This window comes from Xyrauchen texanus, chromosome 39, assembly GCF_025860055.1.
Source record: "Xyrauchen texanus isolate HMW12.3.18 chromosome 39, RBS_HiC_50CHRs, whole genome shotgun sequence".
NCBI lineage: Eukaryota > Metazoa > Chordata > Actinopteri > Cypriniformes > Catostomidae > Xyrauchen > Xyrauchen texanus.
Genome location: NC_068314.1, coordinates 22,118,599 through 22,131,828, shown reverse-complemented (window position 1 = coordinate 22,131,828; position 13,230 = coordinate 22,118,599). Strand labels below are relative to the sequence as shown.

Below are 13,230 nucleotides of genomic sequence, written 5' to 3'. Positions count from 1 at the left end.
ATGCATTTTTATGTTTAAACAGCAGATGTTTTGGTAACATTTTACAATAAGTTTCCATTTGTTCACATTAGTTAACAACATTAGTTAATATGAACTAACAATGAAAAATACTTTTACAGCATTTAGTAGATAATTTCAACATATACTTACATATTTTTAAAATCTAAAGTTGTATTTGTTAACATTAATACACTATGAACTAACGTTAACTAATAATGAACAATTGTATTTTTATTAAATAACATTAACAACATTTAATAAAAGCTGTAATATATACAATTGTTTGTTCATTATATATAATGCATTTACATTTTACATTTATGCATTACATTTATGCATCCCCGAGCAACCTGGAGTTAAGTGCCTTGCTCAAGGACACAATGGTGGTGGCCATGGGGTTAGAACCTGTGACCTTCTGATTACCAGCCCTGTGCTTTAGCCACTACGCCACCACCACTCATTGATGCATTAACTAATGTTAACAAATGGTTGCTGGTGCTGCACTCCTACCTTACAATCTTATAATCTCAACTGCTAAATGTGATGTAGTTTGTTTCATGTTGTTTTTACAGTGTTTCTCAATGTCATCAAGTTACATCCACTGTCCTTCCTGACTATCAGATGACTTCAATAATTGAGGGAAATGAGTCTCATTTGGGACATCAACAGCAAAATTGAATTCCACTATCTGATTGAATAATCTGTAATGAGGGAAATAATGAAAATCATTAGCAAATTAAAAATGATTTCAAGCATTTGTAATGTTACATAAGGAAAGAAGACATGACAGCTTCCTGCCAACACTTTCCAAACAGAATAATTTCACGGAATTTGTCATGGTGACTGAAGCTTCCAGTGCAAATGCTACCATGTATACATACAAACGTACATTTAAACATATGTACATATAGTGACATATGAAATAAGACATAAATAAATAAGATATAACAGATGAAAAACGATAAATATACAATAGAGCAATAATGTTGTTTGAATATTTTATATACAGGTTGTAAGACTGGCACCAAATTGTCTGCATCACCTCCGGGAAAAGCAAAGAACTCTGCGAGAACCAACATCATAAAGACTCTCACACAGATGAACATCTCCATCCAAGATAACACTCCCTACATGCGAAGGACCATAAAAAGCAAATCCCAGATTTTACCTCTATCTCACCTAAGGGCAAGTTAGAATGACCAATCCTTTTCTGTACTGTAAGAGGTTTTCAGTTCATACATGTTTGGTGTCATTCAAGAGGTCTTAATGCAACTGGTAAAGTGGTCTCATTCCCTTTCAGTAAAAACAAATCTCCATTAAGATTTTAGAACTTAGCAAAATCCTGCACTCTAATAGAGACATGTCCCTCCCAAATTTCCCACAGGGACCACATGCTGTATGCAGATTAGGTAGATTGTTTTTAAACATCAAAGGACCTAATCAATCACAAGAATCAAAGGTCTATACAACTCTGAATAACATGAAACACACACACCTGAAAGAACAATCGAATTGTTTGGTACATAAGGAGGGTTGGCAAGTAGCTCAGGGAATCTGCATTCAGATCTCCCACAACACTGTTATGTAGGCTCTCTACCAGGTATGCAAACCTTATTACTTATGTCTTGATAAATTGTTTAAATTCGTCTTATTATTGTCTAATTGGATTGATGAATGTATTATGTCACCTGGTAAATAAACTGTTACATTTGAATTTATTATGATTGATTCTTAAACTATTGTCTCTAGTAGATGACGTTAAGTCCTTGTTTCCGCAAATCTCTGACCAGGTTAGCAGCGGACTAAAGCCGGTTGAGTGGAGCATGGGGCACACCGACTGAGACTTTAGAGCTCCCACTAACTAATAGGCATTATTTCTAGTGTACTTAGTGTGTACAGGCTCAATAGGGAATTTCCGTTTAGTGTCGACCAAGCCTAAATAGGGTGAAGCCTAAACCTCTGGTTATTGTAATATTTTCTAGCAAAGTGTACATAGGAAACTATGGCATGATCATATAAAACTACTTTAACTTGGGTATGTTGGTCTATCTGTGTAAATGTGGTGGTCGTGACCTCTGGGGTAGAAATGTTACTCTAATCAAGTGTTTACTATCTAAGGGGACTAAACAAAGTACTTGTAGATAAAAGGGCAAGCAGGAGCAGCCATCTAATTAGTATTTAGTCAATTACTGTTTTAATGACCAAAACTGGCATATTTGTGACCATGAGATCCGCGTTCACGGCCGGCGCGAGACTCTCTAAGCGACAGGAATCCGAATGAACGAGAACAATATAAAATAGAGTTAAATATGATGATTCAATATTAAATCAAATTTAATAGTAATAACTAAGATTAGAATATTAATATATCCTTAGAAACTTTTATAATTGGAGTCAGATAAAATAAACGAGGATCTTAAAATGAATAATATTGTTGTGTAATTGGAATGAAATAACAAACTGAACGTGCTTGATAAGACAGAACACGCAGGAGACCTTCATCCACGCTGTTGGAAGCCGCCATTGAACCAATAGGTGGACCCCCCTTACACAGGTATACAGTTATATGCAGGTGATGTATTGAAGAAGAGGTAGGATATGTTAAAAAATATAAATTAAATATGGATATAAGTATGAACATATGGATTTAATTTTTTCACATGGTTTTACTGACAAAAGGAAAGTATTTGGGGGCAGTTTTAACTGTCCATGAGGTGGATGGCCTGAGGATAAAACTGTTCCTATGCTTGGCTGTTCTGGTTCTTAGTGCTCTGTTGCACCGGCCAGAGGGCAACAGTTTGAAAAGGAAGTGTGCTGGGTGAATGGGGTCAAGAATGATTTTAACAGCCCTTTTCATCACTCTGGATGTATATACAGTTCTAGCAGGGTGGGTAGGGGAGCACCAATAGTCTGCTGGTCAGCACAGGATTTTAGATAAGTTGGTGAAACACTGTCTGGGTCCTGTGCCTGTCCTTGTCTTCAGTTTCCAGAAGACCTGCCACACATCGGGTCACATATCTTAAGTGCGGGTAGAGTAGCAGGAGAGGTGAGGAGGGGGGGTCGCTGGAGGCGTTGATGTTTGTGTGAAGTGAAGTTCAGATTGGGTGTGGAGTGTGAGACTGATGTTACTACTACCTGAATATAAACAACTGTATAAGCAGGCTTGTGTCCTTTTTGTCAGATGCATAAGTGATTTATCAAATCAAACCTCCCTGATCATGTCCATATTGGATATATATCATACAGAAAAGAGAGATCTCTTATCATACAGGAGTATGTGCAGGGCAAATATGTACAGTTCAGGCCTGTTTGTTCAGTTGCACTGCTGCACCATCTGTGTACACAGCATAATTTCTGATGTCTCTGAGATGCTTGAACATTTGCTACACCTTCATTACTCTGCATCAGGATGAAGCCAATATAACAAACTTCAAGGGGTCATGAAATGAGGAATAATTTTTTTTTTTTGCCATTTTACTATCAAATCTTACTGTATATTTCATAATTCAAAACTTCCACCTCACTGCAAAAAGAGCATTTGTTGAAACCAAGCTGACAAAACGACTCAGTCTCTACTTCCTCCACATTGTGATGTCACACTGTGGTAGACATTTGCATCTGACCACCTCCACAACAACATATCAACACATACTTTACCTTATTACTTCTGTAGGCCTGGTGGTGGTGAGAAGTGAGATGGCAAGGAGAGAGCAGGTCAGTCAAGATCAGAGAGACAATCATAAAAGTGGGCGTTAACTGTCATATACAGAGCTGAAATATTCTTCTAAAAGTTGTCATTTGTGTTCTGCAGAAGAGAGAAATGCCCATGCACATCTGGGATGGTATGAGGATGAGTAAATGATGAGAGTATATCTATTTTTGGATGAACTATCCCTTTAAGCTTACAAAAAATAGGGTGTGATACTCTGTGATGTATTTGTGTCATATTCCTGTTGTGGATTTTGACAGGCTTTCAATAAATTGTGTGTATGAGCCACAATATTCATTCTAATCATACTTATATTGTTTTATCAGTTATAGATATGTACAGTACATTTTCTGACAGTTCATTCAAAGTTAGCGAGTCCCCATAAATAAACAATGCATTGAATTCTTGTGAAGACCTACCAGCATACAACAGCAAATGAACCCTCTTATCATGTAATTATCATCCAAAATCTTACATTTTACAACCAATTTAGTAGAGATTTTTGTACATATACAGTATACAGTATGTGGTCCTTTATCTGGGGTGTATGGACATTGTACATTCATGTACACAGCCACATAGATGTCATTCATTCCAATTCACTGCCTATTAATTGATCTTTCAGAATCATTAAATAGCCTTAATGAGACTGCACTTGCACTTCAAAGCATTAATCTACAAAGGCAGATAATTTATAGGTGTCAGCAGGAAGTGTGATATGCAACATACCGTTTAAATTTACAGTACATTTTTACACTAAAAGAATATTTATTTAAGGGCTGGGTGCACAATCAGAGAAATGTCTGTTTATATTCTTCTAAGATCATAGTGGACCATCGTTACAGTAATCACAACATTGTACTAAAATCTGTATATTAATCATCTGTTTTACATTAAGAAAAAAGTTTCTTGATGGAAACAGCAACTGGTCAACAACTGTCACACATAAGTGTACTGATATATCCTTTGTAACATAATGCCATTTTGCCAAAGCGGAGTTATCAGTATATACAACAACGACACCTAGTGGTCACAGCCATGCAAAACAGGCTGGGTATTGCCACTGACAATGATAACCCTATGGATTTTAAGAGAATTATTTTTATTGAATGTTACGTGATAAGATCGTTTGCACTTGAAATTATTTCCGGTTTTAATTAATATATAGTAACCATACAATAATATCACCTGTAGCCATCTAAAAGAAACGTGTTCTGCTTTATAATATACTGAGCCATTGCGATTGATTCGTTGCGTTTCATATTATGTAAATGCAATATTATATTTGAATCAACGAGATACTTTTGACCAAAATACACGAGGTCATAGTTTAGGTTCATTGTTTAAGTTTAACGTATACACACAGCACACATGCTTTCTCAGTTCACTCTACTTTAAACGATGCTTAGTCCAGTCCAGAGCAGAGTCTGTCCTTCAATATTGACGCATGCGCAGACGCTCAGTTACGGTATCGCCATGTCTGACACGCATGCGCAGTGCTGAACTCGACCGGCACTATATATCGCCAAAGAGCCACGGCCCGTTCCACCTTCAGCCATTGTAACAATGTTAGGAGCAGTGGGACGCTGCTGCACCGGTGCTCTGCAGGTTCTCAAGCCCGGGGTGACCCCCCTGAAGGCTCTAAATGGAGCTCCAGCAGCATTGTTTTCTCGTAAGTAGAATTCGTTGGATTTTAAAATCGTTGGGTTTAACGCCACTCTTCTGACAGCAACGTCACCGCCGGCGCGAGAATGGCAGCATGCGGATAGCGTGAACAGGCCGCAAAGTTTTAACGTCACTATTTTCAATAATTATTTTCGGCGTGATGACTTGATGCAAGCTGATTCGTAATTTTAAATGCATTACCATAACGATTTTCTCAATTATGTAATGACAACATTTTCTGTTTTGTTATAAAATAGCAATGACCTTTATGTGTCATGGAGAAAAGGCAAGCGCTGCAATCAGTGTTCTGAGCTCGCGAGGTCATGGTGCAGATAAACTTGTGGAATAAGATCACAAGTTAATGCAAGGACCTTTTAGGGATATTTATGCTCATAAATGATTCTTTACCCCCTTAAACTACAAACATATAATGCAAATATTGTATGCAGACGCGTTTAGAGTTTGAATGACTGTCTACAACATTGCTTGGTTTGTTGTTTGAAAGATTACTTGATCAGTCAAGACAGTTTGAATGAACAATTTGTTGATATAACCTGAAGGTTTTCCAGTTTCATTATTTATGTCTCTTAAAGGTTTTTAAGTTATTAGTTTCAAACAGATCATGGGCTAATGTGCTAATTGCTTGTGATATTCAGCGAGCTGTGTTTGTTCCTCAGGCAGGGATTATGCCGCTCCTGCCGCAGCAGTCGCCGCCGCCAGCGGACGTATCGTCGCAGTCATCGGTGCCGTCGTGGACGTCCAGTTCGACGAGGATCTGCCCCCCATTCTCAATGCCCTGGAAGTTGCTGGTCGTGACAGCAGGCTAGTCCTGGAGGTGGCTCAGCATCTAGGTAACACTTAGCCTCTGAACGTTTACAATTGAAAGTCATTATGTAACTTTTTAGGCTGTGCATAGATCTTGCAATAATGGTCATCTCTGTGCTTTTCTATAGGGGAGAACACAGTCCGCACAATTGCTATGGATGGTACAGAGGGTCTGGTGCGTGGACAGAAGGTTCTTGACACTGGTGCCCCTATCCGAATCCCTGTGGGCCCTGAGACACTTGGCAGGATCATGAATGTCATCGGTGAGCCCATTGATGAGAGGGGACCAATTTCTACAAAACAGTGAGTTCACAATCTTTCAAAAGTCAAATATTATCACTAAACCAGTTGTAAAGTAAACCATTGCTCTTCTGAGATACCAACTGATGCATAGTTGTAAAGCACAAAGTTAGGACGTGAATGCTTGGCGTCTGTGTACAGTCAAATTCTAGCCTTTCAAAAGTATACTTCATTGATCTTGATTTAACCCATGTGCGCTATGACTTCCATGTGATACTGGACTCTTTATCTTCAGGAGTTTGGACCAATAAAGATGTCTTTATATTCCTTCAGACTTAAGTTGTAAAAATGCAGGTATCTACTGACCTCCTTACACGCGCTCTTGACGTGCACATCCACTGTTGTTGTTGCCACCTTCATCTCCTGTTGTGTGGTGGCGATTACATCATCTAGAGCTTTACAGCAATGGCTCTACTGTTTGTGTTGCCACCTTGTGGACCAACAAATTAGTGCAAATAATTCCAGGTGCATTCACATTCTTGCGCTCAGAATAGGGTTGCCACAGTGTTACCGGTTTTACTCCGTACAAGGGACAACACTGTTGTGAAATTGGCCCCCACAGTGCCCCCCACTGAACATCATGTCAGTCTGAGTTTACATAAAGAGATGGAAGCAATTGAGACCGCCTAAATAGATAGAAGAACTGTGGCAAATTCTCCAAGAAGCTTGGAACATCCCATCTGCCAACAACCAAGTGAAACTGTCCAGGTGTACGTAGGAGAATTGGTGCTGTTTTAAAGCAAAGGTGGTCACACCGGATATTGATTTAGCTTTAAGTTTACTGGACTTTGTATGACATTTTAGTGATAAATGAAAACTATTTGTCATTATTTTTGAAGAGGTGCTCTCTATGCAACATTTTTCACAAGTGCCTAAAAGTTTTGCACAGTACTGTGTGTGTGTGTGTGTGTGTGTGTGTGTGTGTATGTATATATATATATATATATATATATATATGTACGTACATGCATACACTCACATCTCTATCTGTGATTTAAATACAAACACACGTTCACCTCGAACCATGATTTATATTTCAATGATTATCATAATTATAATGTTTTTAGATCTTAATTTGTATTCGTAATTTTCCTCCTGTTGTCATAGACTGATACTTATTTCATTAGCTTTTTCACACATTATTAGAATTTAGAAATGCCTTTTTGGTTTAATTTTTTCCTTTTTTTTTATTTTTATAAATGAATAAAATTTTCAATGCAAAATCACTAAAGCAAGAATATTCTCCGATCCTGATCAGCCGGGGTGTTGACGATGTAATTAGATATTGAGAGATTTATTTTTTATAAAAATATCGTGAACGTATTTCTTGCATATCTCCCAGGCCCAGGAGGGAACAAAACAAATGTATTCACACACAAAGTCATTGCCCTTCCGAAGCAGCTAAACTGGGTCCTGGGATGAAAGGTAATAAAACACCAACATAATCCCGCAACAACCCACAATAAGTGATGTTTGCCCATACAACTAAATACCTGACCGGTAGTCCATGATGGAGAGAATTAGGCTTGTTGCCAAAGAGATGTTGCCCTTCACAACTGTTGAAAAGCCATCTTTCAAAAAGTTGAACGCCACACTTTGAACTGCTCTTCATCTTTTTCCAGTTTCATATGAATTTTTAGTTAAAATAAATTAAAAATAAAGTCCCAAGTTTGAAATCAAGCTGCCTTGCATTATTGTATAGGCTAATGCTTAATGAAAATTACCCCATTGTACCACTTTGTGTCCAACCTGCAGCAAAACCAGTGTTAGTCGGTTTGAACGTGAACACTGTACCGGTGTGAAAATTACGATATCGTGGCAAGTCAAGTTCAGAGTATGCATGCTTAGATAAATGCGTGTATATGTGTCCTTTCTGTAGACACCTACATTTGCGTTTAACCAAAGTATACTGTGCACCGAACGGTTACTGTTGGTTGACTATTGTGAATGACTAGTGTGATCTTTTCCACAGGACTGCTCCTATCCATGCTGAGGCCCCAGAATTCACAGACATGAGTGTTGAGCAGGAGATTCTGGTGACGGGAATAAAGGTCGTAGACCTGTTGGCTCCTTATGCCAAGGGTGGTAAAATCGGTACGTAATCAACCTGCAGGCTTTTCTATTTGTACATTTCTGACAAGTTACGGCTTTTCAACAATATACAGAAAGACTTGTGTATCCTTGTCTAATAAAGGGTTGGGATGTTGTTCTACACACATAACATTTTATTGCTGAACTCTTAAATCTGTGGTGATTGTAGCAATCATGGCTACAAATTAACTGGTGGCACCGCCTTCCCCTTCATTTATTTTTAGGTCTTTTCGGTGGAGCTGGTGTGGGAAAGACTGTGTTGATTATGGAGCTGATCAACAATGTGGCCAAGGCTCATGGTGGTTACTCTGTGTTCGCTGGTGTGGGAGAAAGAACCCGTGAGGGAAATGATCTTTACCACGAGATGATTGAGTCTGGTGTCATCAACCTGAAGGACACCACCTCAAAGGTAACTTACGCCTGCAATTTCCATTTACCCAAGACTAAAACTCATTTGACATTTGTACCTAGTTGTACTTCATTCTTAAGTCACATTTAAAGGAATGGTTCACCCCAAAAAATGTACACCTCATGCCATCCCAGATGTGTATGACTGACTGACTGACTGACTGACTGACTGACTGACTTTAGAACACAAAGATTTTTAGAAGAATATCTGCACTCTAGGTCCATTCAATGCAAGTGAATTCGATAAATGTAACAAAAATGTAATACATTTGACTCCAGTGATTTTAAATCTGTCATCAGAAGCAATATTAAAGATGTGGGTAAGAAACTATCAATATTCAAGTCCTTTATAACTGTCAATCTTCACTTTCACATTCTGATATTGTTTTTGTCAATTATCATTCTTCCATATTGCCTACCGGCTGCGCAGGGAGGGCAATTTATAGTAAAGAAAAGAAAAAAAAAGGTCTTTATTGATCTGTTTCTTATTGCTTCTGAAGATATGGATTTAACCACTGGAGTTGTATGGATTGCTTTTATGCTGCCTTTGTGTTTTTTTTTTTTTTTTTGGAGCTTCAAGGTTCTAGCCACCATTCACTTGCATTGAATGGACCAGTAGAGGTACTTCTCCGCTTCATTGATGAAAGTCATACACATTTTGGATAGCATGAAGGTGAGTAAATCCTGAGAAAATTTACATTTTGTTTTGTGCAATATTCTTTTAAAATATGCTAGTTTAAAATTCCTCAACCTTTTGGAATGGAAGTTATCAGGTCCTTATTGTTTCCATTAGGTAGCGCTGGTGTACGGACAGATGAACGAGCCCCCAGGTGCCCGTGCCCGTGTGGCTCTGACTGGACTGACCGTTGCCGAATACTTCCGTGACCAGGAGGGACAGGATGTGCTGCTGTTCATAGACAACATTTTCCGCTTTACCCAGGCTGGATCTGAGGCAAGTGACTAATGCATACTTTGCAAGTCTAATTTTGTGTTTTTTGTTTTGCTTTATCTGTGTTGAGGGTTTAATTGGTTTCTTTCCAATTCTGATCTGTAGGTGTCTGCCCTGTTGGGCCGTATCCCCTCTGCTGTGGGTTATCAGCCAACTCTGGCCACTGACATGGGTACCATGCAGGAGAGAATTACCACAACCAAGAAAGGCTCAATCACATCTGTGCAGGTATATATTTCATTTTGAACAAGCTCCCACTTGTTGTCTTTACTAGTAATGCTGTTTGTGGAAGCTCTAAGATTGCATCAATGTCAATCAATTGTCAAAGATTGACATGAGAATGCTGTTGTCTTTTAATAGGCCATCTATGTGCCAGCTGATGACTTGACTGATCCTGCCCCTGCTACCACTTTTGCTCACTTGGATGCCACCACTGTGTTGTCTCGAGCCATTGCCGAGCTGGGTATCTACCCCGCTGTGGACCCACTGGATTCCACCTCCCGTATCATGGACCCCAATATTGTTGGATCTGAGCATTATGACGTAGCACGTGGTGTCCAGAAGATCCTCCAGGTGAGCCAAAACGATGGGATTCCTCTAGTTTATTTTCCCTATTTTTGAAGTACAATTTCAAAATTTACGTACGTAATTTTAATTGTCTGTTGTAGGACTACAAGTCCCTGCAAGATATCATTGCTATTCTGGGTATGGACGAGTTGTCTGAGGAGGACAAGCTGACTGTGGCTCGTGCCCGTAAGATTCAGAGGTTCCTGTCCCAGCCCTTCCAGGTTGCTGAAGTCTTCACTGGACACATGGGCAAGCTGGTGCCCCTAAAAGACACCATCAAAGGCTTCAAGGCTATTCTTGGTGGTAAGTCTTGGTCTTATATTCTAATTTTGTATTGTTGTTGTTTCTATAATATCTAGCATTTACTCTGACTTGTAATAGTTACATAATGGTCTAGATCTATCTCTTTCTTGCCTTTGTTCATTGTTGCTCATTTTGCTTCTCTCTTTCCCTAGGTGAGTACGATGCATTGCCCGAGCAGGCATTCTACATGGTGGGACCCATCGAGGAGGTCGTCCAGAAGGCAGAGAAACTGGCCGAGGAGCATTCGTAATAGTCTGTTTTAATGTGTAAGGGATGGGCTGAATGAGAGGGAGGAACACTTGGTTTGTAACGTCACATTCAAATACAAATTGTATCTTTATATTATTGCTGGTCATCCTGAAAGTTCTATTTAATGTTTCCAATTATTAAAGAAGATGGAAATAAAATCTGTCGTATTGTCAACAGTTTCTCTTGTTTGATTTACCTTTTTTTAAAAAAAAAAATTTTTATGGCTTTTATTAGGAGTAGCTGAAAGTGCCTGGAGCCAGTGTGAGAGGGGTTCAGGCCAGTTGCAAGAACTGTTACTTACTGCATGTATAACATTAGTGTTGGCAGACAGCGAGTGAGAGAGTACAAAAAATATATGGAGTGAACAAAGTCTTCCAAGCATTAAGAGAACTCTGAGATGAGAGATCATGATTCTATTTAGCTTGCAAAGATGCGTGAGCGCATAATATACTGGACGTGGAGAGGCACAGTCACGCGAGTGTGACATACTTGGCAGTCACAGAGCACGCTTCCCTAGAACTGTCCTCACTTCCAAAATAGCAGGGGGAAAAAACCCACTTCAGGAATTTCGCAGTGGGGTCGCACGTCTTGAGCTACATTTTAAGGATCCCCGCACATTATTCACAGTGTGTAAAATTCCCACATTTTTTTATTTAACATTTTGGTGAATACGAGTAATCCGCACATTGGAACACAAGAAATCAACTGGTTATGTTTGTTGGACTGTCTATCTCTCTCCGTGGATTTCTCATATCTCTCTCCTTGCAGCATAGACACGGTTTAACATGCAAGCGCACTCTCAATGGGTCATTATTTCGCCTTTTAGAGATGAAGCGCTGAATTAAACCTAATAACCATTGTTAAACCCTGGTTATACATGTGGCTGGAAATCATTTGCTGCTCAGTATCCAAAATGTAAGTGTACAGTACGTTTAATAAGGTCATGTTTCAACGTGTAAACATTTAATTCGACATGACAATGGCATTTGGTATGAAAAGGAGCAAGATCACCATGCCTATTGTTATTTTCAGAGCTGTTTTGCTGCAGGCTGAAAATTACGATTTAAAATGGTTATCCTCATAACACCCCCGTTACATTTCTCATTTCTGTAGCCTACAGGCATTTTCTTTCTGTGCTTTGAGTATCAGTCAGTTTTGGTCTTTCGTATTGTCTAATGTTATGTTTATATCCACACTCTTAGTCAATAGAGCAGGCCTAATATCCAACTACTGTATATTACACATCACAAACGATTTAGTGGCAAGGTCTCCTCTCTCAGGAATTCATGCTTGACTATATTCAGTCAATAATTAAATCTTTAACTCTGTGAACAAGTCTTTGATGCTGCTTGTGAGAACATTACACATGGCCCAAAAGTTGACCGCATGACTAAACCGGTGACCGAAAGCCCATCCTTTGCTTCTCAGAATTGAAGAAAATGGCATGATGCATGTATGAATTTATATCTGTAAAGCTCTTAAATGGGGTTATACATAAGTAATAATGTAATGAGTACAAATACATATTTTGGGGGAAATGTCTTAAAAACATGCTGTGTATATAAAGAGCTTAAGTTTGTTGTTGGATGAGGCTTTTTTTTAAATGTTTTATTATAAACCCTCCCAAACAACTTTTGGTGATGTCTGATACTTTTTTTTAGATTTTCTGACCCCAAGACCCAACTTATTTCTGCAATTCTCCAGCTGTGAACCTTGCAGATTCTTTGGTCACTTGAACATCCTCCTCACTGTGCGTGGAGACAATATAGGCACATGTCCTCTTCCAGGCTGATTCTTAAAATCTTCAGCTGATTGGAACTTGTTGTTTATTGCCCTGATGGTGGAAATGGGCATTTTCAATGCTTTGGATATTTTCTTATAGCCTCTTCCATTGCAATTTTGTGAAGCTCAACAACCTTTTACTGCACATCAGAATTGTATTCTTTAGTCTAACCCACTCTGATTGATGATTAAGGGAATTAGCCCTGTGTTTTACCTCATATTTATACCCCTGTGAAACAGGAAGTCATGGCTGAACACTTTCAAATTCCTAGTCACCCAGGTGCTCAAAAAAAACAAAAAAAAAACAAATATGTATGGGAACATACTACAGATATATTTGAATTATGGGGTGACAATAATTATGGTCAACATGTTTTGGAGA

General features: G+C 38.8%; 1 protein-coding gene across 1 annotated transcript; it reads left to right on the top strand.

The window, feature by feature from the left end:
- Positions 1-5,214: 5,214 nt before the first annotated feature.
- On the top strand, positions 5,215-11,235 carry LOC127632740 (ATP synthase subunit beta, mitochondrial). Its single transcript, XM_052111486.1, has 10 exons — positions 5,215-5,381; positions 6,052-6,225; positions 6,328-6,502; positions 8,472-8,593; positions 8,815-8,999; positions 9,792-9,950; positions 10,053-10,175; positions 10,308-10,520; positions 10,616-10,817; positions 10,970-11,235. The coding sequence occupies exons 1-10, from the start codon at positions 5,276-5,278 to the stop codon at positions 11,065-11,067; spliced, it is 1,557 nt and encodes a 518-aa protein (XP_051967446.1). The 5' UTR covers positions 5,215-5,275; the 3' UTR covers positions 11,068-11,235.
- The last annotated feature ends 1,995 nt before the right edge of the window (positions 11,236-13,230 follow it).